This window comes from Mya arenaria, chromosome 5 (assembly GCF_026914265.1).
Source record: "Mya arenaria isolate MELC-2E11 chromosome 5, ASM2691426v1".
NCBI classification, from domain to species: Eukaryota; Metazoa; Mollusca; class Bivalvia; order Myida; family Myidae; genus Mya; species Mya arenaria.
In genome coordinates, this window is record NC_069126.1 from 54,379,403 (window position 1) to 54,406,566 (window position 27,164).

The 27,164-nt window shown below is 33.7% G+C and overlaps 1 protein-coding gene across 1 annotated transcript in view; it reads right to left on the reverse strand.

Moving 5' to 3' along the window:
• The window catches only part of LOC128235798 (nephrin-like), a 64,504-nt gene that overhangs the window by 23,043 nt on the left and 14,297 nt on the right, over positions 1-27,164 (reverse strand). Inside the window, exons 3-4 of the mRNA XM_052950593.1 lie at positions 17,067-17,402; positions 19-354 (exon numbers count right to left, since the gene is read on the reverse strand). Of these exons, the coding sequence (XP_052806553.1) occupies positions 19-354; positions 17,067-17,402 (672 nt within the window). The remainder of the gene's footprint in view (positions 1-18; positions 355-17,066; positions 17,403-27,164) is intronic.

Sequence of the window (27,164 nt, forward strand, 5' to 3'; positions counted from 1 at the left end):
TTTCAATGAAATACTTACATCTTACGTCTAGAAGCTTCGTTCCTGACAGTTTCCACTGAGAGTTGGTATTACTTGCCGCGCAGCAAATCCAGAGATTATTATCCAAACTGGATGCTGTGAACAACAGTGTACTTTCCACCTGTATAAGACCATTGCTTTCAGACGGTGAACTGGATATGGAATTTATTATCTTGACGCCATTCCTGGTGCAGCTGCTACTAGAAGTCTTATACCACTCCACAGTTGGTTGTGGAAGACCCCCGGATGTACAACACGTGAAATTCTTCGATGAGCCCGCGTTGACAGTGGCATTTGAATATGTCGGTGATATCAAAACTACTGTTGATATTGGCACTGAAATTGTATTTAATTACTTTTAAGTCTGCGAACTGTGCTATTTTGATTATAGTAAACGTAGAATTATTCACTCGTTAATATTTAGAGTTCGTATGGATATTACCATTAATAATGAGTGAATGTCATTCGTTTAAAATGGAGGTAACCTGTGTCATGTATTTCTTGATCAGTACAAACACATTTTGCCATCGGCCAATGTCCATTTATACTTTATATATTGTTCAAATGCACTTGTTTTTCAAATGAAGCATGGTCTAACAGTAGAACGAGTTCAAGCTCTTAAGATGTGTCGAGTACCACAGTAATAATTCGAAAAAGCTGGACTAGGACCTGCTGTAAACATTTGATATGCGCCCCTATCTAGGACCCAAACTATATATCTCGTTTAAATTTAGTTAGTGGGTACAGGAGAACACTTCTAAGAAAAACGTTAGTTATTTGATCATTAGGACAGGGTCTTACAGCTATTTTCAAACTGAAGATTTGATTTTACTAAATACCCTACATTTCAATTAATTCCAACCAATTAAGTACATATTATATAATCAATTAAGTACAGATTATAAATTTATGATAAACTTATCTTTCCAATTTTTTAGCTATGGTTCAGAAGTATGGGGATAACAAAAACGTATTCAATTAGAAAGAGTATACCTGAGTTTTTGTTAGGAATTATTTTGTGTAAGAACCCAGACTCAAAACATTTTTGTATATGAAGCGTTAGGTAAAACAGCATTGTCAGCTAAACGTTCTACAAGTGCAATAAGATATTGAATGACAATTGTGCTAATGGAGACTATAATATATGTTTAAGAGAAAGTTTTACAAAAATGGTCACAACAAAATTGTTTTACACTTAAGGGCAGAAGATGTGGTCATCATTAATTCAGCTGAAAAAAATGCAAGCGAATATTCATATTTAGACAAATAATGTTATAAACAAAAATGTAAAGTCAACAAAAACATAAAATGTAGATTCTCGAGTTAATAAAAGGGAACAGATTACCCTTATATCTTTGATCTTTATGAATGGATACGCCAGTAAATTTGGATATAGGTTTTTGCTCAGGTGGGAGCCTTATGTTTCTACCAAACGCGGTATTGTCAAGCACATATCTAAACTCGAAATATAATTGATTAAATTCACTCGTATCACTCCAGCACATATTTAAACTCGCAATATGTTTGATTATATTCACTCGTAATACTCCAGAACATCAATTTTAAACCTTTCTTTAACTCATAATATCTATTCTCTCGTTGGTACATTTATTTTGCAATTTGCAAAGGCATCAAAAGTTGAAAGTATGCAAACTCAATTAATAAAATATGTTATTTCGGTTGAAAATGCTATACACATCGAGTACGTACAGATACCTTAATATATGTCGAAATGTATTACCTATGACAGTTATACCATACGGGTTTAAACTCAAATGTGTGCCGAAATTGTAAATAGAATGTAACCTTCGTCGTTGCTTCCCTCTGTTTTGGGAGACGTCAAATTGATTTGTGAATATTGCAGATTATTTTATTAACAGCTGTGTTATATTTATATAGCAGAAATATAGATACCTTCTTTTTAACAACAATTAAACGGCGTTGCAGTTTAATCAAACATCTCATTGATTGATTTAGTCATTGTGCTTGACACTTATTAAAAAGTGTTTTTTTTCAAGTAATAGTCAACTGTTTATAAACATGCATGCACTAAGCGAAATTATCTTCATGAAAAAGATTCGCGAGTTTAAATAGTATTGTAAGTTGTTAGACGTGGGTTGTATTTAGCTTTTTCAGTCGAGATATGTTAAGTGAATGATGATTATTTGGAATCAGAAACATACAAATAATTTTGTTAATAAACCGGACAAAGCACTAAAAGTGTTCTAATAAGGTCGTCCTTGGGTCCATAAGGCGATACTGTGAGTAGTTAGTCTTAATGGACACTCTAATGTGTAGGAGTCAGTTTATCATGTGTAGAATGATTGTAAACATGGTTACGGCAAAGCTTACTAGGGATCTTCTCTGAATCATTGCGATAGTGTAGGGGTTCTATGACAAAACAAGTTACTGGAGCGAATACCTTTAGGGCGGGTAACAAGATAGCATTACCGGTAATTGCGATAGTTGTATACTTTGGGTTGTGATGCATGTAAGCATTTTTAATAACGCTGATTCTTTTAGAAGTAAAATACTGTTTTCAAATTATAGTATTTGAATAATCGTTTAATTATTCTAAAGACAATGCAATTCAGAGGAATATTTAAATGGTTAAGTATTTTTTTTTATCAAAGACCTCTCGGGAAACGTTAAACACATTTCATGGTTTATGTAGTTAGTTAAAACGCGCCCAACAGAAGGTTTCATATATGCTTCAGCAGTAAACATCAATAAAATTAAACCAGGCGCAAAGCCTTTTCGCACGTGGACGCTTTACAGAATAACAAAACTTCATGGCCTAACATAAACCGCCAAAAGAGGGAATCTAAACGCAAGTAGCTAGATAATCGGATCATTGCCATATCTGTATTAGCATCATATATCCATAAGCAGTGACAATGGGGCCGAAGGAGTAATCATGTGGAAAGGACAATGGACTGGTATTCAAGCGACCTAGGTTCAATCCCCGGCATTTAAAGCTTACATTTTGCTGCCAATGTCTGCAAATGTATTTCACAAACGTTTCTACGCGGTTTCTCAAATATAAATTAAAATGACTAGTATCTGTTATGTTTAAACGTTTTAATGCTTTTAATGCAGTTTTGTTATGTTAAACAATGCGAGGGTTGTCCGGGAAGTTTTGAGTCTGCATTCATAAAAACCTACATATGATGCTTTTAAAATTTACTATTAACAAATCCTGAAAATTTCAACATTTTACTACGAAGTGAACGTATTCAACATACATTAAAAAACATACAGGTTACAATCCACGGAGCACTTCGTAGTCTAATTGCGTCACGTCATTTACAGTTTTTCAAAATACGCTCCGTCAGCACGAACACACTTACGGTGGCGTTTAACCCATTTTTGAATATCTGTTCGTACTGCTCTTTCTGATATTGTGCCACTGCTGTTCTAACGGCAAAGCGAAGGTCTTGTAGATCTACCTAGCGATTACCCCGTTTATCATTTTTTAGCCTCGAAAATATTGCAAAATCAAACGGGGCCAGGTCCGGGCTATAAGATGCGTGACTTAACCCCTCGTACCCCAAAAAGTCGATTGTCATCAAGGTCTCTTGGCATCGATGTGAAGGGGCGTTGTCCTGGTGAAAAAGAAGAATTTCAACCTCGGCGTCCGGTCTCTTCTTACGAATGGCGTTCATCCGTATCACCTGTAAATGTGTATGTGAAATTTTAGCATGTGCTTGAAATGTTTATTATGGATTGTAACTTTCAGATACACTTGTAGATACCATCGCATAATTTTGCTTAAAAGAGTAAGTGTTAAAATTATGTATTGCAAATATATCGATATATGTTTAACTGCACATAGCTCAACTTCTAGTTTATTCAACTGATAGTATTCTGCATTTACGATCATCCCTTTTGGTACAGCGTGCTGAAGCAACATCCCCTGAGAGTCTATGAAGAAGATGAACATGTATCGTGTTGTTGATCTGGATCTTTTTGCCTTGGTTGGGGGAGGAGAAGACGGATGTTTCCAAACCATAGAGGCTAACTTTGTTTCTGGCTCTTATATGCTAATGTAGGTTTCGTCCGTGGTTATTATTCGCTGTAAGAATCTGTCTCCCTTTCGTTCGTATCTACGGATAAACTGTAGGGAGGCCCTTACACGGGCCGCCTTTTTCCTCTGTAGAGAACAGCCTGGGGACCCATCTGGCTCTTACTTTTGATATATTGAGATTTTCTTTTATGATATTATGGACAACTGTCCTTTTCAGCTGAACGGAGTCGCCAATTTTCCTCACTGTCCTCTTCTTGTAACATGTCCCTCACCGACGTAACTTTCCCTCACGACTGATGGCCTGCCGCTCCGCTTTAAATCGCCAACATAGCCATGCCCGTCACTAAAACGTCCATGCCAGCGAAATACCAAAGCCCTTGAACATTTTGACTTTGATTTATCCTGTGTTAGAAACTTATAAGTATTTGTAGGTGTCATCTCGCTGCGAACACAGTGTTTGATCACAGCGCGCTGCTCCGTGCATGACGTCAACGTTTGAGTTTTCCCGACGTCTTCTAAATGTATGTCTTCTTCGGTTGACCGTTACAAACTTGTTTACAGTTAGATGACGTCAATAATTTGCGCAGTGAAGCAGATGACGTTATTCTGTCGTCATATGTTTTAACTTGACGTTTTGGCGTTTATTATTCAGACGGACTTGTATATATGAATTGTGAATAATTTTCCGAAAACGTCAATTTTAAAGTGCTCCGTGAAGCGCTACATGTGTTGTCTTGACAACCATTTCCTTCCTTAGTATTTGATTATATACTTTTAGTTTTCTTAAGGAAACTCGTGAATAGTCTATAAACACAGCTATATAGTGTTTATTGATTAATTTTAAAAATGTTTTAAATATAGACACAGTCTCAAAACTTTCCGGACCTCCCTCGTTTAATATATAGCCATAAATAATTAAAGTCACACAGATTTCATTTTCAATCATCAGGCGATATGATAACTGTGAATGGAAATGAAACGGCTGGGATTTTATTATTAATAATAACGTTACTTCGAAGTAGAAGTTGAATTACAAAGGCTTCTATGCTAGAACAAAATCCGCAAACAAATTAATTTCAGGATGACCTTTACATGTATTAAGCATTCCTATGTAACTTTCTGTCCAGAAACTATGTTTTCTCACCGAGGTTATTTATATTTCCATGGCCTTTCAAAACTGTTCATATCATCAGGTGGTGATCGAAGTATGTCAGAACATCTCGTAAGACCAAATAGATATATATTTTTGGATTGATGTCATTATCGGGGTATGAACGCAGTTGGATAGGTTAAAGTGTATGGAATCTTATGCACTCCACGCGTGATTGGACTAGTCCAATTGCATTAATATCCCCGATAATGACATCAATCCTGCAAGTCATCACTTACATTTACACCAATAAGTTATCATTTCATTCAAGAATTCTTGAAAAAAATACTACGTTTCATTTATGACAACCTAACAGTAAACCTTTCACATCAATTCTGTAAATAGAAAGACCCGACCGTAACCGGAAACAGTTTATTAAATGACGTCACAATAACGCGGGATAAGATCAACCACTTGAAATCACTTTTATTCATAAAATTGAAACACTAATGGCAACAAAGCATTTAACATATCATATGTTAACACTTTCTACAATGTTGATTTAAATTTACGGGACCTGCTGAAACAATACAAATAGAAGCAAGCTAAACGAATTCCATGTGTACTGGTATGCGATGATTCGCGATCCGAACATATTCGAAGATGTTGCGTTTATCAGATGATATATGCAATTGCCGAAAGGTTGTTCATTTAAGGAATGAGTGTAAATGTACTTGTATTATCCAGTTTATTCCTAAACTTTGTGTTGTATTATTGTGATAGTTACGCTCCGAAATTGTCTGACATATTTTGAATAGTTAGTGCTTATAGGTACATACATATTTGACATTTGATAAATAACACAGAAGTTATCGTATAAACACGGCTCTTAGAATTGTTGCTAAACAAATTATGTCCATTCCCACTAGACTTCATACATTATTATCGGAATGTAAGAAGTTGGAAATAAAACCGCTTTATGTGTTATTCATTGTCCAATTTTAAACAGACGCAGCTGATGGCGGAAATCAGAACATATCTTATTTACATGCCTGGAATCGACTTAGTCTTATATACCATAAAGCAGCAAAAGTACATACACAGAGATATGTCGTTGGTTTTAAGGGTTGCTTGTACAATTTCGGTTTTAAAGGTTGTTTTCATGTTTGCATTTTATTTGCATGAAGGAATAACTTTACCTTTCCAGACTCATTTTGAAAATGTGTTTAACTTTATAATTATAATTAATGTGTTTATTTGAATGAAATAGAAACACAATCTTATTAAAACTCATATTTGTAAAGGACGCCTTAAGATTATGTACCATTTTGGTGATTTGCAGATGCTGTTTTATTTATGTTTTTGATTTGAGCACGATACACATTAAAGTTTGGCCGTTTTTAACTATGCACGTTTAGTAATTAGTACTAATAACATGTCGAGTCTGAACAAAACAATCTATGTCAATAACCTTGGTATCTGTACAGTAAGACTCGTTACTTTATACATGATTTATGATTGTACGGTGTATTGCATTAATTTATTGTTAGTTGTGCATACATGGTTATGCACGTGCAATTTATGATATATTATGTTTAAATCATTGACGCATTCAATCTCATGTCGCATTGCCTTTATATTAGTCTTTTCAATTAGCTTTTGTTATGCTTGTATCATGTTCTGCGATGAAATCGATTTTATATGTACTGTGTTTGAACACATGTATTTGCAAGTGAAAGTTAGGGTTTGTTTAAATCCAGCATTTAATTTCAGTCCGCATTGGCTGTAACTTAGTATTTGCAATTGGCTTGTGGCAATTCAAAACCTAAATGAGAATATAGATTAAACAATTTCTATTCGATCAGTTGTAATGCTTCTGCTGCTTCTGCTCATGCGACTGGTACTGTTGCTGCTACTTAAACTGGTCATTGTTATGCTACTGGTACCCAAAACTATTCTTTTACTATTTCCTGGATGACAAATTTCTGAACCTGTGGGTCGTTTGGCTACATTTTAATAGCAAGAAATTCTATATCGAAAAATGAATTTTTTTGCATTGCCGGTTAATTTTGCAAAATCTGCACAATGGAAAACACTTCTATGTAGTCATTTCAAACATATTAACATTCAACAGTGCCTAACAATTACAGTTAAAAGATGATCTTTCGGTTACTGGGCGTGTGATTTGAGTGTTCGTGGTATTGTTCATGAATCTTTCTGTTTGAAATGTATTTTAACTAAATTACACCGATCATCACACACACACACACACACACACACACACACACACACACACACACACACACACACACACATATATACAATATATATATATACATTATTGTGAAAATGAACTTTCATATTCATATACTTTTACAACATGTTCTTATTTTTCTACTGGTTATCCAATATTTAACATGGCTAACCATTGGGAAACACTTTATAAATTTTGCCACTATACCATAGTATGTAAATACTAATAATTGTCGATATTGCTTTATTTTGGGCACTTTAAATCACTCATCTCATATTAAAAAACAACAACATATGTATAGTTCCTTTTTATTTTTAAAACCTTACACAAAAATAAATCCAAGTACTGATGGTATACCTCTGATTTTTTTCTGATGAGTGATATGCCCGGAATTAATTAGTATTACTTTATCGCAAAAGAACATATATCACAATGAGGCTATCAATGCAAAGTCGGTCGATATTTCAAAAACACATTGTAGAATCAATCATGCAAGGTGATTGGGCCTGGACTTTGGCCAACATCAATAACGGCCCTCTTCTATTTATTGATACTGTAATATATTTATGTACAGTATACCAATAAGTCCAAGCATGAATAGTTTTCAGATAAACTGCTCATTTAATCTTAAGACGTCAAACTCCGAAGAACTATTTCTTATCATGTCCGTTTTAACCCATTTGTTGTATCAATGCGCTCTATGTTGAGCAAACTGACGTCGAAGCAATAAGAATAAATTAGCTGTGTTGCTGCCCGAATACGACACATTACTAGTTCGGCAATGTCCCCTGAGTACTTTGTATCCTGGCGTTATAATTTAAGCAGAATATATTTTTATCTCTATAATTATATCTCTATATTTATAAGATAAGTGTAGACTAAGAACATAAAGGCTCCGAAAGAAAGGTAAAATAATTATATTCTTTCTAAAGTTTTGTTCAAGAAATTCAAGAAATGATGGATGGATGGACGGATGGATGGATGGATGGATGGGCTGGGATGGGCTGGGATGGGTTGGGATGAATGGATAGATAGAAAATATAAACATACATGCAAATATGACTGGTCCATGCCCTGCACAGCTTCAAGGATAACTAAAAAATGGGTCAAAGAGAACACTTAATGTCATTGATGTCCTCAATGTCAGTGGCATGACATAGAGAGAATTTCTTGACTGAAGTAAATATAATTAAGTACACACATGTATATAATCATACCGCTTTAAATTAGTTTCACAGTAAGTAGATTGTTTGTATTTTATCACAAGTATAACATATCGTACATCCAAAGCATATCATAGCGTTTAGAAGAATATCACAATTTAAATTATGCACATTTAATAAAATTCAAAAAACAAAATCAAGAAAACATAAGAGTTATATAATAAGATTAACTACAATTCTGCACTTACGGAAATGGTTTTAAAACAAAACCACTATTTTAAATCCTCCATCGATTAACTTGTAAAATATTATTTTGAATACAATTTAAACTACATACATTTAAAAAAAAAATAAACTTATTATAATACTTAATTATCAAGCATGTGACGCTTAACAGCAACCTTAAAATTTGCTAAATGAACAATTTGAGTGATACTTGCAGGCAAGATACACTATAAGACAAATTCTGATCCAAGGTAGCCCGAAGGTATTTGAAAGAAGAGGTGGATTCTATCATGGTACCATTACATGTAACATTGAGGTTAAAGATAGACATTAGGTTACACGTGGATCCAAACCAAATTGACTCCGTCTTTCCTATTTCCGACCGTCCGTGTCTCATCTACAATAATTCGCTGTGTATGTTCTGATATCATTACCTAGCGTGACCCTAAAGCACCCTTATTTTTATGATGTATTTCTTTATTATATATTATGATATATTTCTGTTACCCAGGTTTCATAGAATCATATTTTAATAAGCTAATCCCTTAAGGAAAAAAAACAGGTTTATTTAACATGTGAACTCAAGTGTGACTGAGTGGTCAGTTGTGTTGTACATGTATTGTGCTGTCCACTGTCCAAATGGGTGATTAGTATGTGTGTACAAGAACTGGTTTTTCAACTAATTCATTTTTATCAATAGACACTAACATTTTTTGCATATTTCCCGCTCTTATTTTTACATATAACTTTCGGTTTTTTAGGTGACATCTTCTCAAAGATAACTTTGTTTATATCTTATTCCACTGCCAGGATTTATTCAAACCTTTGGAGTCTAAATAAAGTACGAATCTGAACCCGTAACCTTCCTTATCAATGCTAAGAGACGGGGCGCGGGTAACACTTCTTTTATGGGCTAAGAACAAAATAACGATGGTCCCAATGTCAAACTTTTTGTTCGATCGCATTGCTAATGCTTCAAATGCTATGATTGGCTTGCTATACAGCAACAGGGTATTCTATTCATTCTAAAACTTTAATATGTACTGCCTTTTGGGCGTATATTTTCTAATAAGATGCTTTAGTTTATTTGAATACATGTTTCGATCTTGTGTAATCTTGGCATAGATTTTGACATTTGACTTTCAATTCTGCCCTGTAAGCTACGACAGTCTGTTATGCATACGTCAAACAAAGAATCTCGGATGAAACATGAAAACAATGTAAACATTTATAGCTACACTGTTTCTACAAAGATGCCTACATTTATATTAAATAACATTTACCGAGCAATAAAACTGGGTAAAGCAGAATTATATTCTCATCCTCATAATAGACGATGTTCGATCATCTAAATGTAGTTTCTACATTTATTTACTGACCAAATATTTGTCCTCAACGCAGGAAAACGACGATCGGAAGTTCTGTGAAATTATATGCTTTAATGTAGTTCTTACATAATAATGTTGCATTTTCTATTGTTTGATATCTACTCCAACCGCCGAAAATCCTTTCAACGCAATTTAATGGGTGTTGTAATGTAATGATGGGGTTTTAACGGCAATACAATTCACTTCATAACGACAAAATGACACCAGATGCCACAAAATAGATATAAACATGTATGTTTCTTCGCCTTATAGTCCTCTTTAAAACTGAATGCATACCTTGCATTCACTTATCAGAACGAGGTTTTCAAGGCAAACAAGGCTGACCACCTGATAAGCCCAAGCACAATGTAACGCATTAGAAAATCGGCTTTACATTGCTGTTTACCTTTATGTAGCTTGGTATGAGTATAACATATATTTACATAAAGCATAAAAAGATACAAATTTAAATAAGCAATGGATTCTGAAACTAAAATAAGATGAAGGAGAACATTTCAAGGTAAATTCAAACGATACAGATTGTTATCTTACACTATAAATAAAACACTTTCAATGGCTGAAATAATTGTCATAATATATTTTAAATAATAAACATTCAAAGAATAACATAAAAGGTGCTTATAAATATAGTTATGCGGGTCAATGCAAAATCTAACCGTATGCAGACTAAAAGCTTTGATACACCAGTATTGGTACTGTTTCAAATTACCAACATGAGTGTTGTTTGTTCAAGGACAAGCATTGTTTGTTCGGTGTTTGGGCAAGCACACCAGTTCGGAAGTTTCAATAGCTGTACCGTCTGTTTGATTGAAGCAGTGACAAACCAGATAGGCAAGCTTTAAAAAGTGAATTTTTAGCAGTTGAAAGATATGTAAAAGAGTAAAATTAAACATGTGCAAGTATATCATTTTATGACCATGTTAGAAAAATAACATGACAATTAAATGATGTACAAATGTAATGTTTTATGAACACAAACGTAGATTCAATAATTCATCTTCAGAGTTAAAGTGTCAACTGGTGACGACATCAGATTCCACTGTTTGATTCACAGCGACACAAATATAAGACGGTTGTACTGAAATTGATAGGCTACAAAAGGTACCAGATGTGTACCGCATGTTGCAGTTATACGATCTTCTGAGTATTTTTGATCATCAACATGTGCTTGACCGTTCCCAGCAATGAATCATTTCCAAACATATTCATTATGCATGGAAAGCACTTGCTATACACAATACGAAAAAGAAATCCGGATTGCCATGCTCGCAGTTTATCCGAGAACGTAAATGTACAACTCTTGAAAATATTACTGTCGGCATTCTCAAGTGTTTGCTGTATGCGCTACTCTTCTCGATTTTAATAGAATCTTTAACACTATTTATATATACATTCGCACTTGCAGTAAGTGCACTTTAGTCTATGAAAAGGGTATTTTTTCTTAAGCAAATGAAACGAATTGTACTGTGCGATAGGATACTCTTTTAGACATTTGGGGGGGGGGGGTCGAAATGATTTTAGAAATAATGCATACATTGAGTGCTGACCGGTAGATTCTGCTTATAAGAATACTTTTACAGACGGACACTCATCAAAGACGGCATAAGTTTCAAGTCTGGCTATATTATTGTATTATTAATTTCGATGTGATATTGTAATGAGATTAAACATTATGTGGTACATGAAAGGCCATGTTATTTAATTATATTGTAAAGAGTACATACAGTGTAACAATAACGTTTAGTGTTTCGTTTACATATATTATGAAATGAATAGTTTTGTGTACGCGTATATTATTCGTTTAATGAGCATGCTCAAATGTTATGCTCGCCCTTTCTGAAAGAATAGGAAGTATCTATCGAACTTGATGGATTCATTTAGCCCGCTTAATCATGACATAGAGTCAGTAGGGTCATTATTATACTGGTCATAGTATCATGACCACGTTTCAAGACCATAGTATCAAGTGTACTATATTCATAAAGAGGAAAACTTTTCACTTTTTAAGATAACAATCTTCTTGACCTTTAACCTTGAAATCGAAGGAGTTCAATAACTGACAATACAATAACCAATGTACTCAATAGTTTGAAGACTCAACAGTAAGTTTATAAAGTAACTGATCAAATTCATTTACATAATAAAGGTCACCAACATGATGTTATTCTACCACTTATTAACCCAAAATCAAAAGAGATCATTTTTTTACCGTGGTCAACGTGCATACACTGTGTTATGACTCCACAATAAATTATTGACAAAACAATGATCGCAAACTGTTTTTCTAGTTAAAGTCATGATGACTCTAACCTTTGTCCAGCTGAACCCCACAGTCAACAGGGTTCATCAAATAAAGGTAGCTTTGACCTTGATCTTTGATTTGTTGACCATAACATCAAAAGGGGTTAACTTGTCACCATTACTATTATGAATACTAAGACATATGACAGGAGATATTTCCAATTGTATAAACATAAACTTTCTTTCGTATGAATTATTCACTGCCTCATGACATAAATAAAGTAGTTAAACACACGTACGCACAACTTCAATATGCTTCAAAAGCAACCATCACTTAAAGGTTCCTTGTACTATAGCTTCAAAGAATTATCATTCGGGCCTTAGAACACATTCAAAGTATAAACACTAAAATATAGTCTTAATAATTGTTTATAATTTATAATAACAATATAAATAATGATAATAATTACTTTGGCGCTTTTTACACCAATCTAAGCTTCAACACAATTGTTTGTATTGCATAAAACTTACATCCGTTTTATGTATTTTGATTAGTCATTTGTCTATTTAATGACATGTTCCGTTCAAACAATTGCTTTGGTTTTTATTTTGCCTTTAATAACTTATTAACTTTAAATATACGAAACGAATCGGATGCATAAAAACACTTATATCGGCGATGAAAAACGTATTATTTGAAAGAGAGGTGTAGGTATGACGACATGATTGGTTACAACGGCGACGGGAGACAAACAACGCCGATGGGAGAGCTAATTACGACGACAAAGATGGAATGAACGGCGACTGTAGGGGTGTAAACAGAATGAAAAATCAGCACTTGAAAAAATAATAACGGTTGCATCAATGAAAATAAAACTGCAAGTAGACAAATTAGGCGATGACAAGTGTAAAAAATGGCTTTGAACCAGAGGTAAATAATATTGATGGCAGGGTTATAGTCTGACAGGCATATACACATGTCGATGGAATATGTAGCAATGCAGGCAGAAGAAAAACAAACGTCGATATGGGAGGCAACAACGGCGCCAGGTGTTAAACGATGACAGGAATAATGTATTAAACTATTAGTACGTGTAACCCTATTATTTCTGACATGTCACCGGAAATTTACTTGTTTTTGGCCTATACACCTTAGTGCTGAAAAGTTGGCGTCCACTTTGTATTAGCTATTTTGCGACAATAAAGTCAATTGAATTGTGTACCAATCATTTCTTCTAATAATTCTATGACAGTAGTAAAGATAGTGATTATTATGAACTTAGAAGCAGTCTCAACGTACCTGCCGGAAACGTAATAGTTCAATTACGTCTGGTGAGATTTACCAGAAGTTAATTTGGCAAGAAGTGTTGACTTTCACAGTCTATGTCATGTTTTTAATGTATCTTCTAAAACAGCTCCTTCCTATATGATGGAACATTTTATCCCTGCTAGTACTGCTCACAATTATAGCACTAGGTTTAGAGTGACCGCTTCAACTTGTCATAATGATACAAGTACATTTGTCGGTAATGGTCGCTTTTCCTACCCTAGTGTCAAGAGTTTTGGTAAGAAGTCCTTTGCCTTTCGTGGTTGCTCATTGCGGTATGATTTAGTTTAAACAATATTTATTTCAATATAATATTTACAATTAGTTTAGTTCCATAAATTTGATCAAAATTAGCAAAGACCTAATACGTACTGCATTGAAAACAAAAAAATATGTAAATTATGCACCAAGCAATAGTGTACACAGAATTGAGAAGAACGCCCTGAGGCTTATACTATGTCTCTCTTCTGTAAGTCATTCACGCTGCTAGGCATATGCGCAAGTTGCAGTGACTCGAATAAATATAGTCGTATGGTGCAAACTATTCTATTTAAAATACAAGTTGTTTTAGTTTGTAATCAATCAGTTAGAAAGAAGAAAGGATAAAGGTTAAAGAAAAGGAAGGTGTTATAAGGAAGGTGGTACAGGGACTGGTCAGATCTTGATCGGGATAAGGTTTGTTGGAATTTGTACTCAAAAAGTTCTGGACGTGGTCAAAGATAAGTTTGTTCGTTTGATATGAAGCTTCCTTCGACCCAAAGAGTAATAGTGGAAGAGACAAATGGTGGATAACTGACCAATGAGATGATTTGTTGGACGTTTTATAATGGACAGGTGAAGAAAAAGTGGAATGTGTCCTCAATTTCACCGCATTGCCAATTAGGACTGTTGACAATATTTTTTGAGAATAGATGCTCATTAAGGTGGCTACAGTGCATACGCATCCTCGCGTGATTGACACAAGATTTGCGGTTACCTAGGTAGTAGACGTCAGGACCTTGAATAATGTTCTTATTGAGTTTGTATTTGAAAGAGGGCACGGGTGGCGATGAACGAATTTCTTCCGGGAGTGCGATTCATGCGGATATAGTTGATGGCAGAAATGAACTCGTCAACAACTGTGATTTGCATGAAATGTTTCGAAGGTTAGCTGCATTTCGATGGTTATACGAAGTAGTATCGCCAACTCTTGTTGGAATCAGGGTAATTAGATATGCTGGTGCAAGAGAGTAAAACATCTTGTAAAATAGGATAAGTTTATGTTTACTACGCCTTTCTTTGTGTGGCTCGATTCCAGTTTCAACATAAAGATTTGACAAAGATACTAAACGAGTTGCACCAGATATTTTTCTGGCCCCCTCATGTTGAACTTTTTCTAAGTCATCCTCGTCAGCTTGTGTCAAGTTATTCCAGACAACGTCGGCATATTCCAACAAAGGCCTAATGAATGTGAAATACAGAACCTCAAGCGATTTACGATGACGTATTTGAATGATCGCATGAAGTGAATTCGCTGCCAAGCCTTCTGTTTGACGGATTTAATATGATCGTGCCAGGAGCAGGAGCTAGAAAGTGTGACGCCCAAGTTTTAATGAGTTGTAACTTCAGATATTTCAGTATTATTCATGAATATTGAGGGGTGCACATGCCTATTAGACTTTCTAGTTAAAAGTAGCGATTCTGTTTTTGCAGGATTGAATGTAACAAGCCATCTCTCAGCCCACATATAAATTTTGTCTTGGACATTATAATGGTAAGTTGCTGTGCAGCAAATACGGGGTCTTCGACAATTATATATAAGGAATAAATTACCACAATGTATAAGGGATTTGAAGTCCTTAAATATTAAGTCCAAAGTTAAAGCGTACTTGTTAGACTAAGGCTATTCTTATTTTATTTTATTGTTTTAATTCGGTTTCCAGTTATTATTATTTTAGTTCTTTAATCGCGATAAATTTGTAACACAATTTCTGTGATATAAGTTTTTATGTTCATGGTTCACTGTAAATTTTGACTCCTTAACATTACAATTCTGTGACTATTTGTTTTCAGTATGTCATTTAGCTTGTGAAATTATATATTTTAATTCATTGCCATTTAACAAACTGATTTACCTTAAAACTGTGATATATTTTATAATCTAAAAGAGTCTAATATGTCAAGCTTTGTTTTTACCACACTGACCGCAATTGAAATAAGGGATTTATTATTCCGTTTTGTGGTATTCTTTGTGTAAAATGTAGTTGACATGGACTAATTTAGTTATGCTTGATGTTTTAATCATGTATTATAACGTTACCATGTTTTATAGAATTTATACAGAAATAAATCTATCTTTCTAACGAAAGATGTTTAAGCTATGAAAGAAAAACGATGTCCAAACAGTTACTCAACGCAAAAAACATCTCCGGAGATGTAAATTTGTCACATATTCAGTTGTTTGCGATAACTTCTATTATTCATGTCGATGTAGATCTGCAAGTTGCAAAACAAGATATGTTGTTGCAAAATGTTCAAAATGAAGAAAGTATTGTAGTGCAATGAAAATGAACGTGTGTATGAAAGGCGTGATATAATACTTGCTTGCAATTAAAGAACATACATATCAACGTTGGCAAATCATAAGGTCCGAAAAGTTACTATGTCAAAGCACGTGTTTGTACTTCTCAATTTAAATTCGAAATGAAAATACACGCATTTATTGGTCATTTAAGTATGAGGACTACTAACCAAAACTAATTATGCAACAGTAGATACTTGGCACTTAACACGCATCGTATGTTTCTGTAGGATATATAATTGAAATGATCCTTCATTTTGAACAAAAGTAAGTACAGCAGTACAAGCAAAAAGATAATTTATATATACATGGGGAGTGGGATTGAAATAATCCTGTCAGTTTGTGGTACCACACTCCTGTTTAAAGAGCCTTTTTCATTTGTGTGCCAGACGAATGTTTTTCGGTATAGCAACTCGAGGGGTGAATGTGAAAAGGTTCTAAGTGACATTAAATAATGAAGAAGATAGAAACTTTTCGCTTTCACCCCTCGAACTGCATTAATGGAACTATATAATCGATAGGTATGTGATATTTTTATATCCAAAACCATTTCTCAATCTAATAACTTGTTGAAAACATGTAACGAATAAAATCGTATGTAATCATCATAATTGAAACCTTATTATCTACTACAGCTCAAAATTCATGGCGACCTTACTATGTGACTGTCACCATGTTTTAAGTGGTCAACCTATTTTATCTTACTATATAACCGTTGTTTGACTTTACATTGACAATAATACACTGATCATTACGGTGTTGAAAACACTTACCTGACACACTGACGATAACACTATTACCACTGTTTAAATTTAAATTTGCTTGACACGTAAAGTTGTCGTTCTGATAATCCCGTGTCACATTCAAAAAGGTCAGCGTGAGACAGGTGTAGGTGAAGAGAGTTTCGTTGAGACCAGGTTTTCCAAATATTGAACATGGTTCAGGTTGGCTGATAATTATATCATATTTATGTTCCAAATTGTTTCCATTGTTTGTCCATTTTATTACAAATAGCTGATCATTTCCAGTATACGTGCATGTTAATGTCAGTGATGACCCCTCCGGAACAGCCGCTGCTGATGAACTTATGGTAACGGAACCATCAGCACCTATAGAAAAAAACAAAAGAACATACATTTTAGCAATATGTTATCTAATCTTAAGATGTATGAAAACAAGATTAAAAGCGAAAACGCATAGTGCAATGAGTACGGTCACCACTTACGGAGCCATTTATAGGTATTTAAAAGAACGATAATTTTTAAAGTTACTTTAAATTTGTATAAACCCCATTTCAAGGCTATGCGAGAATGTTTCTTTTTTAATACAATAACTTTGAAACTTTAAACTTTATTTCCAGCCTGACGTTAAAATCAACTATATTAATTGTTTGTGGGCCTTTTTGAATCAACGTCACGATGTACCAAAATGTCTGATTTATCTCGAAATCAAATTGTACGAATGCTATTTAAAAATGATCATTTTTACAATGTGTATTCATGTGTATTACATTTTCAAAATATATGAAATAAATACCGACGTTTTAAAGCATTCTGCTTGCAAATATTCAGGCCTTATTTAAACCTTGGTTTTTGCAATCTTTAATGAGTTATTTACAGACAAATTATATACTTTAAGCGCATCTGCTTTCTTAGCAGCATTAACATGAATATCGGATATTTCTGAAACAGGTTCCTTCATTTAGCTTACATTCAACTTCCATTATATTCGGACTCAGACTCGGGCGAAGCTCTGTTGAATCATATCAAACTACTTGTATGTGTGTATAAGAGCCCCAAATAAGACGTTAATGTGATAGAATCAGTACTGTTCGTTGTATAATTCATACTAAGCGCGTAAATGCCTGGCACATGAGCGTTACCCGACCGTTACCAAACTGCATTCGGATAATGGGTCATGTTCCGATGTGTCCGATGTGCTACGCAAGCAATTTAGAATTGAGTTTATGTGTATTCTTAGTAGCATTAAGGCTCCTATTTATATATATTTATATATGAAAAAAACAAAACTGTGATTTTAATCTACCTGCAGAAACTTCCATAGTATTATCTATTAGATAATCTCAATAAACCTTTACAATAGCCGTACCATACTTTCTTATGTTTGTAAGAACAACATAAACGTTCAAGTATTCAGAAAATATACAAACGAAATCACTGTCACTATTATTTTAGATCATTTTTTTAAAGTGGATTAAGATTTAGAAAATTAACAAATCTGTGGCAACATGTCATTTAGTAACGTTGTATTTATTTTGTACCATGCTCTTTTTTGATTATCATGTATTATGTAATTATTTTCAAACCATGTCCGTTTGATGTAAGGTTTTAGTTCAATTTCATGTCTTAACATTTGTTCTACACAATAAAACGGTAATTATTCGACAAAGTAATTTACAGATGCACCAACGATCTAAAGCGGTCTATAGTACAGTTAAAAAAAAAATCAATTTATAAAAATAAATTGTCAACCATTTTGGAAAAAAACTCTACAGACTGAAATCGAAAAACCAATCGTTATCAATCAAAACAATTGTCGTTATTGAGAAATGCCTTTCCTGTGGAATCGGTCTGAAAAAAGACATGAAATCAATCAGAGTACACAAATTAAATAATTCTAAACCCAGTCTTATGATATGTCAAAATGTCATTATCGGTGTCTGAAATCAATGTTAGTAAAAAAACAGTTAAAATAAAATCGTTGCATGGTTATTAATCTGTCTTATAGTTGGTACATCTCAACTTCAATTCTGAATCTTTTATGATCGTAAATGATTGTCATGAAAATATATGTATTCAGTTCTTACATTAAACAGCATCGGTGTAAGTTTGCAGATTCAATTACAAATATTTTTTTTATTATTTGAGACAAGAACATCAAAAGTGGCACACGGAAATATTGCATGTTATATTATATTAGTAAAATGTAAAAAGTGTTGAGAAATATGAAAAATAAAATCCAAGATATATTTCACCCGTTGGCTATCAATTGATTTTTGGTGGAGTTTTGCACACTCTTTTTGGATTTTTGTATATGAGCACAATTTGGGGGAATTTGTTTGGACATTTTATAAAACAATAGATCTCGAAACATTGAATAAGTTTTTGTGCATATTTTAATTGTTTAACTATTAAACAATAACAAAATTTCAATTTTTTTTTACTTAACAGGTCGTCTTTCTTACAGCACTGTAATAACCTGTAATTTTGTGATCGCGACCAATTCGATACGTCGGTCAGTCGGATTCTCCATGTCCTCAAACTTGTTTGGGAGATTGGTCATGATCAGCAAATGGCCACTGTTCATTTTGATGTCAGTAGGTCAAAGGTCATGGTCGTGATAACAATGAACCAAAACAAATTGTCCGATTGATTACTAGAATAGGTTTGGTCCTACGGTCCTCAAACTTTTAAAAAGGGCTAATCATGACGTGCATACTACTACTATTGTTGTCAGTAGGTAAAAGGTTATAATTACGTTGACACAAAACGCTTGTCCGATTGATAACTATTGTATGCTTATGCCTACTGCTATATAACATGATATGGGTGGGTGGGGGAGTTTTTATGATCTAAATATGATCTATTTTGATTTTGTATTCAGCGGGTCAACGTCATGGCCATAGTGATATTGAATACACAAATCTGGTCCGAACAAAATACTGATAACGCTTGTAACTAAGATCTTTAAACTTGGATATGAGTTAAGGTCATGACCTGCATAAACCTTTTGATTTTTAGATCGACAATACGAGGGTCAAGATCACCAGCATATATAATACTTGTGCTAACTACAGACCTAAGTTTAAACGTTTGGTAATTTTATAATGTCAATTTTATAAGATGGGACATTTTCAGAGGGTGAGGAATCACGTGACTTCAACGGGGTTCTCACAGGTGTCGCCACGGTTTAAAACCAATATAAACAAGCAAGAAGGGACTATAATTCCTAAATAACTTTTTTGATAGAAAATATAGGAAAATATTTCTTAGCCTATTTTCTGCTTCTACAAGTGAGAAATATTTTGGACTTGCTTTTATTTTAACGATGCAATCCTTGGCCAAAATTTCAACTCGACGGAATTTCGTAGATCGATACAATGCTGTGTGTGCCGTGGGTCTTTGTTTTGAATACATTTCTTAATAATAAGTAATATTTAATAACTGATAGATATGTTAAATCGTTAATTTTGTTCATTTCTTTCTTTAAACGAATTGTTTGGAAAATGTCTTTTAGTTCTTTTAATGAATATCGATATTTCAAGAAAAACTGTTGTTATTGTAAATTTTATATATGCTGGTGTTAACGTGAATTCTTCTTATAACGTGCTTATTGTATTTGATAACTCATTTAAATTACTCTATCAACTGTGTCGATAATGCATTCAACATTGAACTATTTTATCCATCCATTTGATCGAATCTAAAATGTTAAATACAAGCTCTAGGTAGGCCATCATGGTGATAGATCCAAATTAGCCATTGTCCCTCGGTAAGAGACGGAGTTTGTTTCACCAAATGTTAAAAAAGATGGATAAATTCAATTGATGCAGTGATGAATATATTCAAATGGAAGCCAAGATATACTCCAGCTAACTCCGTTCCATGTACATCCCCCGGTAAAAGAAAGTCATTAAACTATTGAATCGAATAAATAAATGATTGCATTTGTTGCTGGTTAAGTCCATTTTATTTGAATGTGACGTCATTATAAACTACCTATTTCTTTTTCACGCTATTAGCCAAACCCTTTGAGTGAAATTTATGTGAACTTTATGGATGTAGTGGATGCAATAATATTTTTTTTATATATTATATGTTTATATATTATATGAATAAAGTCATATTGTTGTTTATTTAAATATAACCTCATTGCATTGTGGTTTGGCATGGCCTTTCTACAACTTTAAGTAAATTATACATCGGAAATGTATACACAAATGACAAAACTATCTTAGTTTTTAAAATACAATGTAGCTGTAGTTTATTTTTACAAAAAGGAAACGTATTTAGGGCAGTCTATTTTAGCAGAATCTAAAAGTGAGTTACAAAATTATCTGTTTTGTTAACAGATTACTTTTATAGATATATAGTTTTTCACATAAAAATTAGTGTAAATGCAAATAAAAAAAGGTAATATATTTTTAAAAAAGCTGAAACATTAGGCGAAATTTAATATTTTTGAATACAGGGCTTGAGTTTGAAATTGTGAATAAATTTTCTTATCTAGGAATAGTATTTAGCACTGGTGGGTTATTTAGCACAACGTTTGAGACTTGGTCAGGACAAGCCATGAAGACTTTTTACAAGCTTAATTCAGACATAGTAAAATTTCCTGGTATAGCAACATGCCATTATTTATCTTTGTTTAATGAATAAATATATCTTGTTTTAAACTATTGTTGTGGAGTTTTGGGTCTACAAGATAGTATTAAGTTAGAAAAAGTTTATTTCAAGTTCTGTAAAGAAATACTGGATATAAGAACCCAATCTCAGAACAACTTTTGCGTATTGAGAACTTGGTAATATACCATTACTAATTATAGGAATTGTAAATGTGATTTATTATTTGTTAAAGATTTTACAATGTGATATTGAATATGTTAAAGCTGTTTAAAGAAAATCGTATAGTGATTTAGAAAGATTGCCAGCTTTTTTAAGTCATAGGCTAAAGTTATTATAGATATATTACAATCTTTAAGACTTTATTATGCATGTTTATTTTAAAGTGTTTGTGATTTTAATATATATCTATATTTGAACTGAAACAGTGACTAAAAATATACAAAAATGGTTTGCTGAATTCAATAATTCATCTAGAGCCGAAACGTTTGTATTGTTCGCAGACTGTAAGTTACAGCCATTTTTGTTACTATAGTTAAATTTAGAAAAGCATTGGCGACACCTAGACTTTCGTCACACTGGTAAGACATTGAGGCTGGTAGATGGCACAAACCTACTCCTATATCTGAATGTAAAAGGAAAAGTCAAGTTTGCCATAAAATAGAAGATGAATTTCATTTCTTGTTTGAATGTACTTTATTTAGTTATTTAAGAAGACATTACAAACATAAATTTTATTTAAACAGACCAAATATAACCAAAGTTGTTGAACCTTTACAAAAACAAATAAGACTACTTTCGAATTCAGAGTCCCTATTATATATATAATGATGTAAAATAACTCATTTAAATGTTATTTGTAACCACTGTTTCCTCACCATGGTTATTTTGTATTATATGTCTACTGTCAATGTCCATATTTTGTTTCGTACCTTGTTAGTATTAATAAGTATACGTGTATGAATATATATATACTTTGACCTACGATCGATTGATAGAAGTGCATTTAATTATATATATATTATCATATATAACATTGATGTATGCTCATGGACCTATGGCCATTATGCCTTTGAATAAACTATGGAACTTTATTATCACAACTCGAGGCATGTGATTCCACTTACGGTGTCTGGTTGGTGATATTTTCTTCTATGGCGTCTAAACTATCAATTTCTCCTTCCCCCCCCCCCCCCTCCCCCCAGATAAATAGATTAAAATATTTAGCCACGCTGAACATCCTTACCGTGCATGGCTAAAGATAAAAAAAGGGAATGAACTACTATTTTCATCACGAAATTGCCTCCCATGTTGAAGACCGTCGTCTGCAGCAAATTAGAAACATTGTCATATGGTTTTATTTGAAATGTGAAAACTTTGTAAACCTTAATTCGGCATAACATGCTAGGCTAGGGTTCGGATGAACCTTTCTAACACAAAATATCATGCAAGATACTAATTATCATCTAACGGGGAATGTCATTTTAATGGTAGTCAATTTATTTGTCAGTGCTTCTTATTATTTTCTGATTTCTTCTGGAGAAAGATATTATGACCATTTTCGAAGCAAAATATTTAACTGGAGTGTAGGCAGTTTTGTTATTAACTCGTCACGTCGTGTTACATTGCTCGCTGCTGAAGAGCTGTTGCGGTAGTTTCGCCCTATTGGAAAGTAATATTTCGAACTCCATATCAAAGTTAAAGGAGAGTCCTTTGGGGCAAAGATTTGTTAAATATATTCGGACTTAAGGGTAAACAAAAACCTGAAGAAATCAGAATCCAACGGAACAGAGTCACTGAACTTTTAAATCCAAGCTACAGTAGACTGGCCTTAAATATATGTGTTTTTAATATTGAAATGTACAAACACAATTAGAAAAGCTAAGTGAATACAGGTCAGCCTCTACTACAATAACATGCTTGACATTAACAGTGATGCTTCTCAATTGAAGATCATTACATCTACATATGGTGCAGCAGATCAAATCCGCAACTAATCTTACTTATCGTATTTCACAAAGATTCAATTTATTCCTAACCATTACAAGTTATAGCAATTTACTCAAATAACAAGACAAAACATTACCCACCATGGCCTTGCATGCTTCTTTGAAAATTTGGATTTGGTGCCAAAAAACTAATTACTTAGGACCATTCAGGATACGCATTCAATGCACTGATATTACATCTCTGGGGCGGTATTCATAAAACCTCGTAAGATAAGATGTTGACTTAAGTGTGGCATTTTTTCCTAAGTTGACCATTTATTTCCTAACTGCTATTCAGAATTTTTTTTCATAAATCGGGCAAAAAGTTAAGACAACGTCGGAGGTGTCTTAACTAGTTAAGAAAAAAAATCTTAAGACGTTTAATGGTAAGAGTCGGCCATTTTGAAATGAAATCATCGTCAATGTTATTCTAAATCTCATTGTGAGTATGTAAATAATTGAACGTTTTTGCTCTTGATAAATTCATATGAACGTTGCGCTCTTTAGCAACCGTTGCGTATTTTATGTACATTTATGTAGATAAAATAACCATATTGACCTTGACCAACGTATTTGCGATTTTTCATTCCGTAAACAACATCAATCGGATAAAAGTTCAGCGTTTACAGTACGTTATACGAATATATCTTTGAAAAAAGCAACATAACTAATTCAGTAAGCGGTTTATCAAAAGATTTATGCATTAACTGATTGAGTTTTCGAAATTGAAGAAACTTTGGGTGGGTGCACAGGCATCTGAATCATTGTTTGTCACTAAAATGTTGTTTTAAACCATGTTTGGTACATACAATGAGATAAACAACACATTTGCACTGACTTCAATGATTTGATAGTTATGTAAGCCTTTTAAACAGTTCAATGACTATAAACAATAGCTTCAGAGTGCTCTCATATTTGGTATAATCTCAGAACTTCAATTATCCTCGATTTTTTATGTGCTATTTATATGTTACAGTTGCTTTTAGAGATTTATCAGATAAATTGATATTTCTCTATTTCTGAAAAAAAATCAATAAACTGTTATTTAATATCCTTATAAATCATATTTTAAATTATTTTTTTATTCATATCAGTGTAAGATCATATTATATTTTACTGAGTGAGCACAAAACACCAAGTCCACAAGTGGTGTAGCCACGAGTGAAATATTTACTTTTATTTACTGTAAGTGTTCACAAGGTGTTTTCACAAGAAATATATAATGATCTTTCACTGAAAAGAACAATTATCCTCTATTTAGCATTGGCTTTCCTGTGATTTATACAGATTTATAAGTAAACTAAAACTTGTATTTCACTGTGAATTAATATTTTGATATTTTTCACTGTATTTAAATGTTGACCCCCCCCCCTCCATTCAAATTATCAAAACATGAGTGTGCACACGACAGGTCTGGGTCACCATTTCATCGACGTAAAGTGTCCAAAATAATGTTGCGTTTTTGACAACACCTTCTGAAATACTGCAAGGAACTGTCGTTTTAAACCATTTTTAGGCATATCATAAAAAGGAACTTGCTTGTTTCATTGTAAGATTGCAAATATTTCACCTAATTAATACTTATAGTATATTTATCACTCGTGAAAATAAGCTTTTGGTGCTTATTCAGTGAAATATATTATGATCTTATATTGAAACAAAGAATTTTTCCCTATACTTTTTTAAACTGATTTTGTCTTATTTTTTTATAATCAGTATGTAAACACATTATCGAATCTAGGGAGGGATCGCATCTAGCACACATCCACCGAAGTGGTTCAATTTACTTTTTCTCTATTATAAAATCACAAAATGCACCATTTTGGACTTGAAATTGTATTTTTTTTCTTTGGATGGGCCTAAGGGTGCAAGTCATAAGGTTATACCCATAAGTTATGCCTCCTCTAACGTTAACTCCGGATCTGCCCCTGGACATATACTAAGTGGGCTCATAGCTGTATGCACAGTTAACATAGAACACTATGTTTTTATGTATAATAATACATATCCATTTGATCAGACATATTTCATGATTTTACATATTGCCTTTATATTTTCAGGCTTACACGTTCATTTTGGATATTTCAATGTGACCGTCATTTGAACCTCAAATTGTTGTGTAAAACAAACTAAGGGAATGTTAAGCGTGAAGATGTTATCATCTAGTGAACTACCAAACTAATTTACATTTCATGGACATTCACCGGAGTCCTCAGGAACACATGATTGCAATCTGTGCCAAAGTGTTTGAAGAAATTATTAGTATGCCCCCCTTCGAAGAAGAGGGGTATATTGCTTTGCACATGTCGGTCCGTCGGTAGACCAAAGCTAGTTCGAGTGATAACTCAACAATTCCTGGACGTATGGTCATCAAACTTGACTTGGAGGTTGGCCCTGACCAGTAGATGTCGCGAATCACGCGTTATCAATATTCAACAAGATTAGTTTATCACATGCATTGCTCCGTTGCTCAGGTGAATCATCCCGCCTAAATTGCCTCAATTGCATTGCTCCGACGGAGCCCTTAGCATGATTTCTTCGTGGTGTTCATGGTATTCATGGTAGTTTCGGCGGCAAGATTAAGTATAAATACTGGGCGTATGTAGCAAGATTTTTTAGACTAAACCGAACTAAATAAGGATGTTAAAGTGTAAGAAAATAATATAGAATTAAAAAATATAAAAAGTAATTGTAAATTGGATGTTAAAAGATAATGAAAAGGATTATTAGTTGTGTCAAATCGAAAGTGTTTGTTTTTCATGTAAAAATATCGATGTGGTTAAAATACCGGAAACTTAGATTTGTCATAACCTTGAGGTGGTTTAAAATAAAGTCACCACAGTAGATGACCCCTACTGTTTTTTTGGGTCATCGGTCCAAAGGTCAAGGTTACAGTGACCTTGAATGATAAAAGGTTGTCTGAGTGATAACTCGACAATGCTTGCTCCCATGGCCCTCAAACTTGACTTGGAGGTTGGGCCTGCCCAGTAGATGACCCCTTTTGATTTTAGGGGTCAAAGGTCAAGGTCACAGTGACCTTGAAAGCAAACTTGACAGTTCCTGGACCTACGGTCATCAAAATTTACATGAAGGTTGGATCTGACCAGTAGATGACCCCTCTTGACTTTGGGGGTCATCAGGCCAAGGTCAAGGTCACAGTAACCTTTAACGCAAAAAAATAACAAATCTTCTCCCAGTGATATCTCAACAATGCCTGAACCTATGATCATCAAACTTGACATGGAAGTTTGGCCTGACAAGTAGATGACCCTTTCTGATTTGACTAGGAGTTGCGTTTGACCTGTTGATGACCCCTTATGATTTAAAGGGTCATCGGGTCAAAGGTCAAGGTCACAGTGACCTTGAACACAAAAAAATGTGTAATAACTTGTCAATGCCTGCACCCATGGCCCTCAAACTTGACATTTAGATTTTTGGTAACAGCTGATGACTCCTATGGATTTTGAGGTCATAGAGTCAAAGGTCATGTTCATAACACAGTATCCTCACACTTTGAATG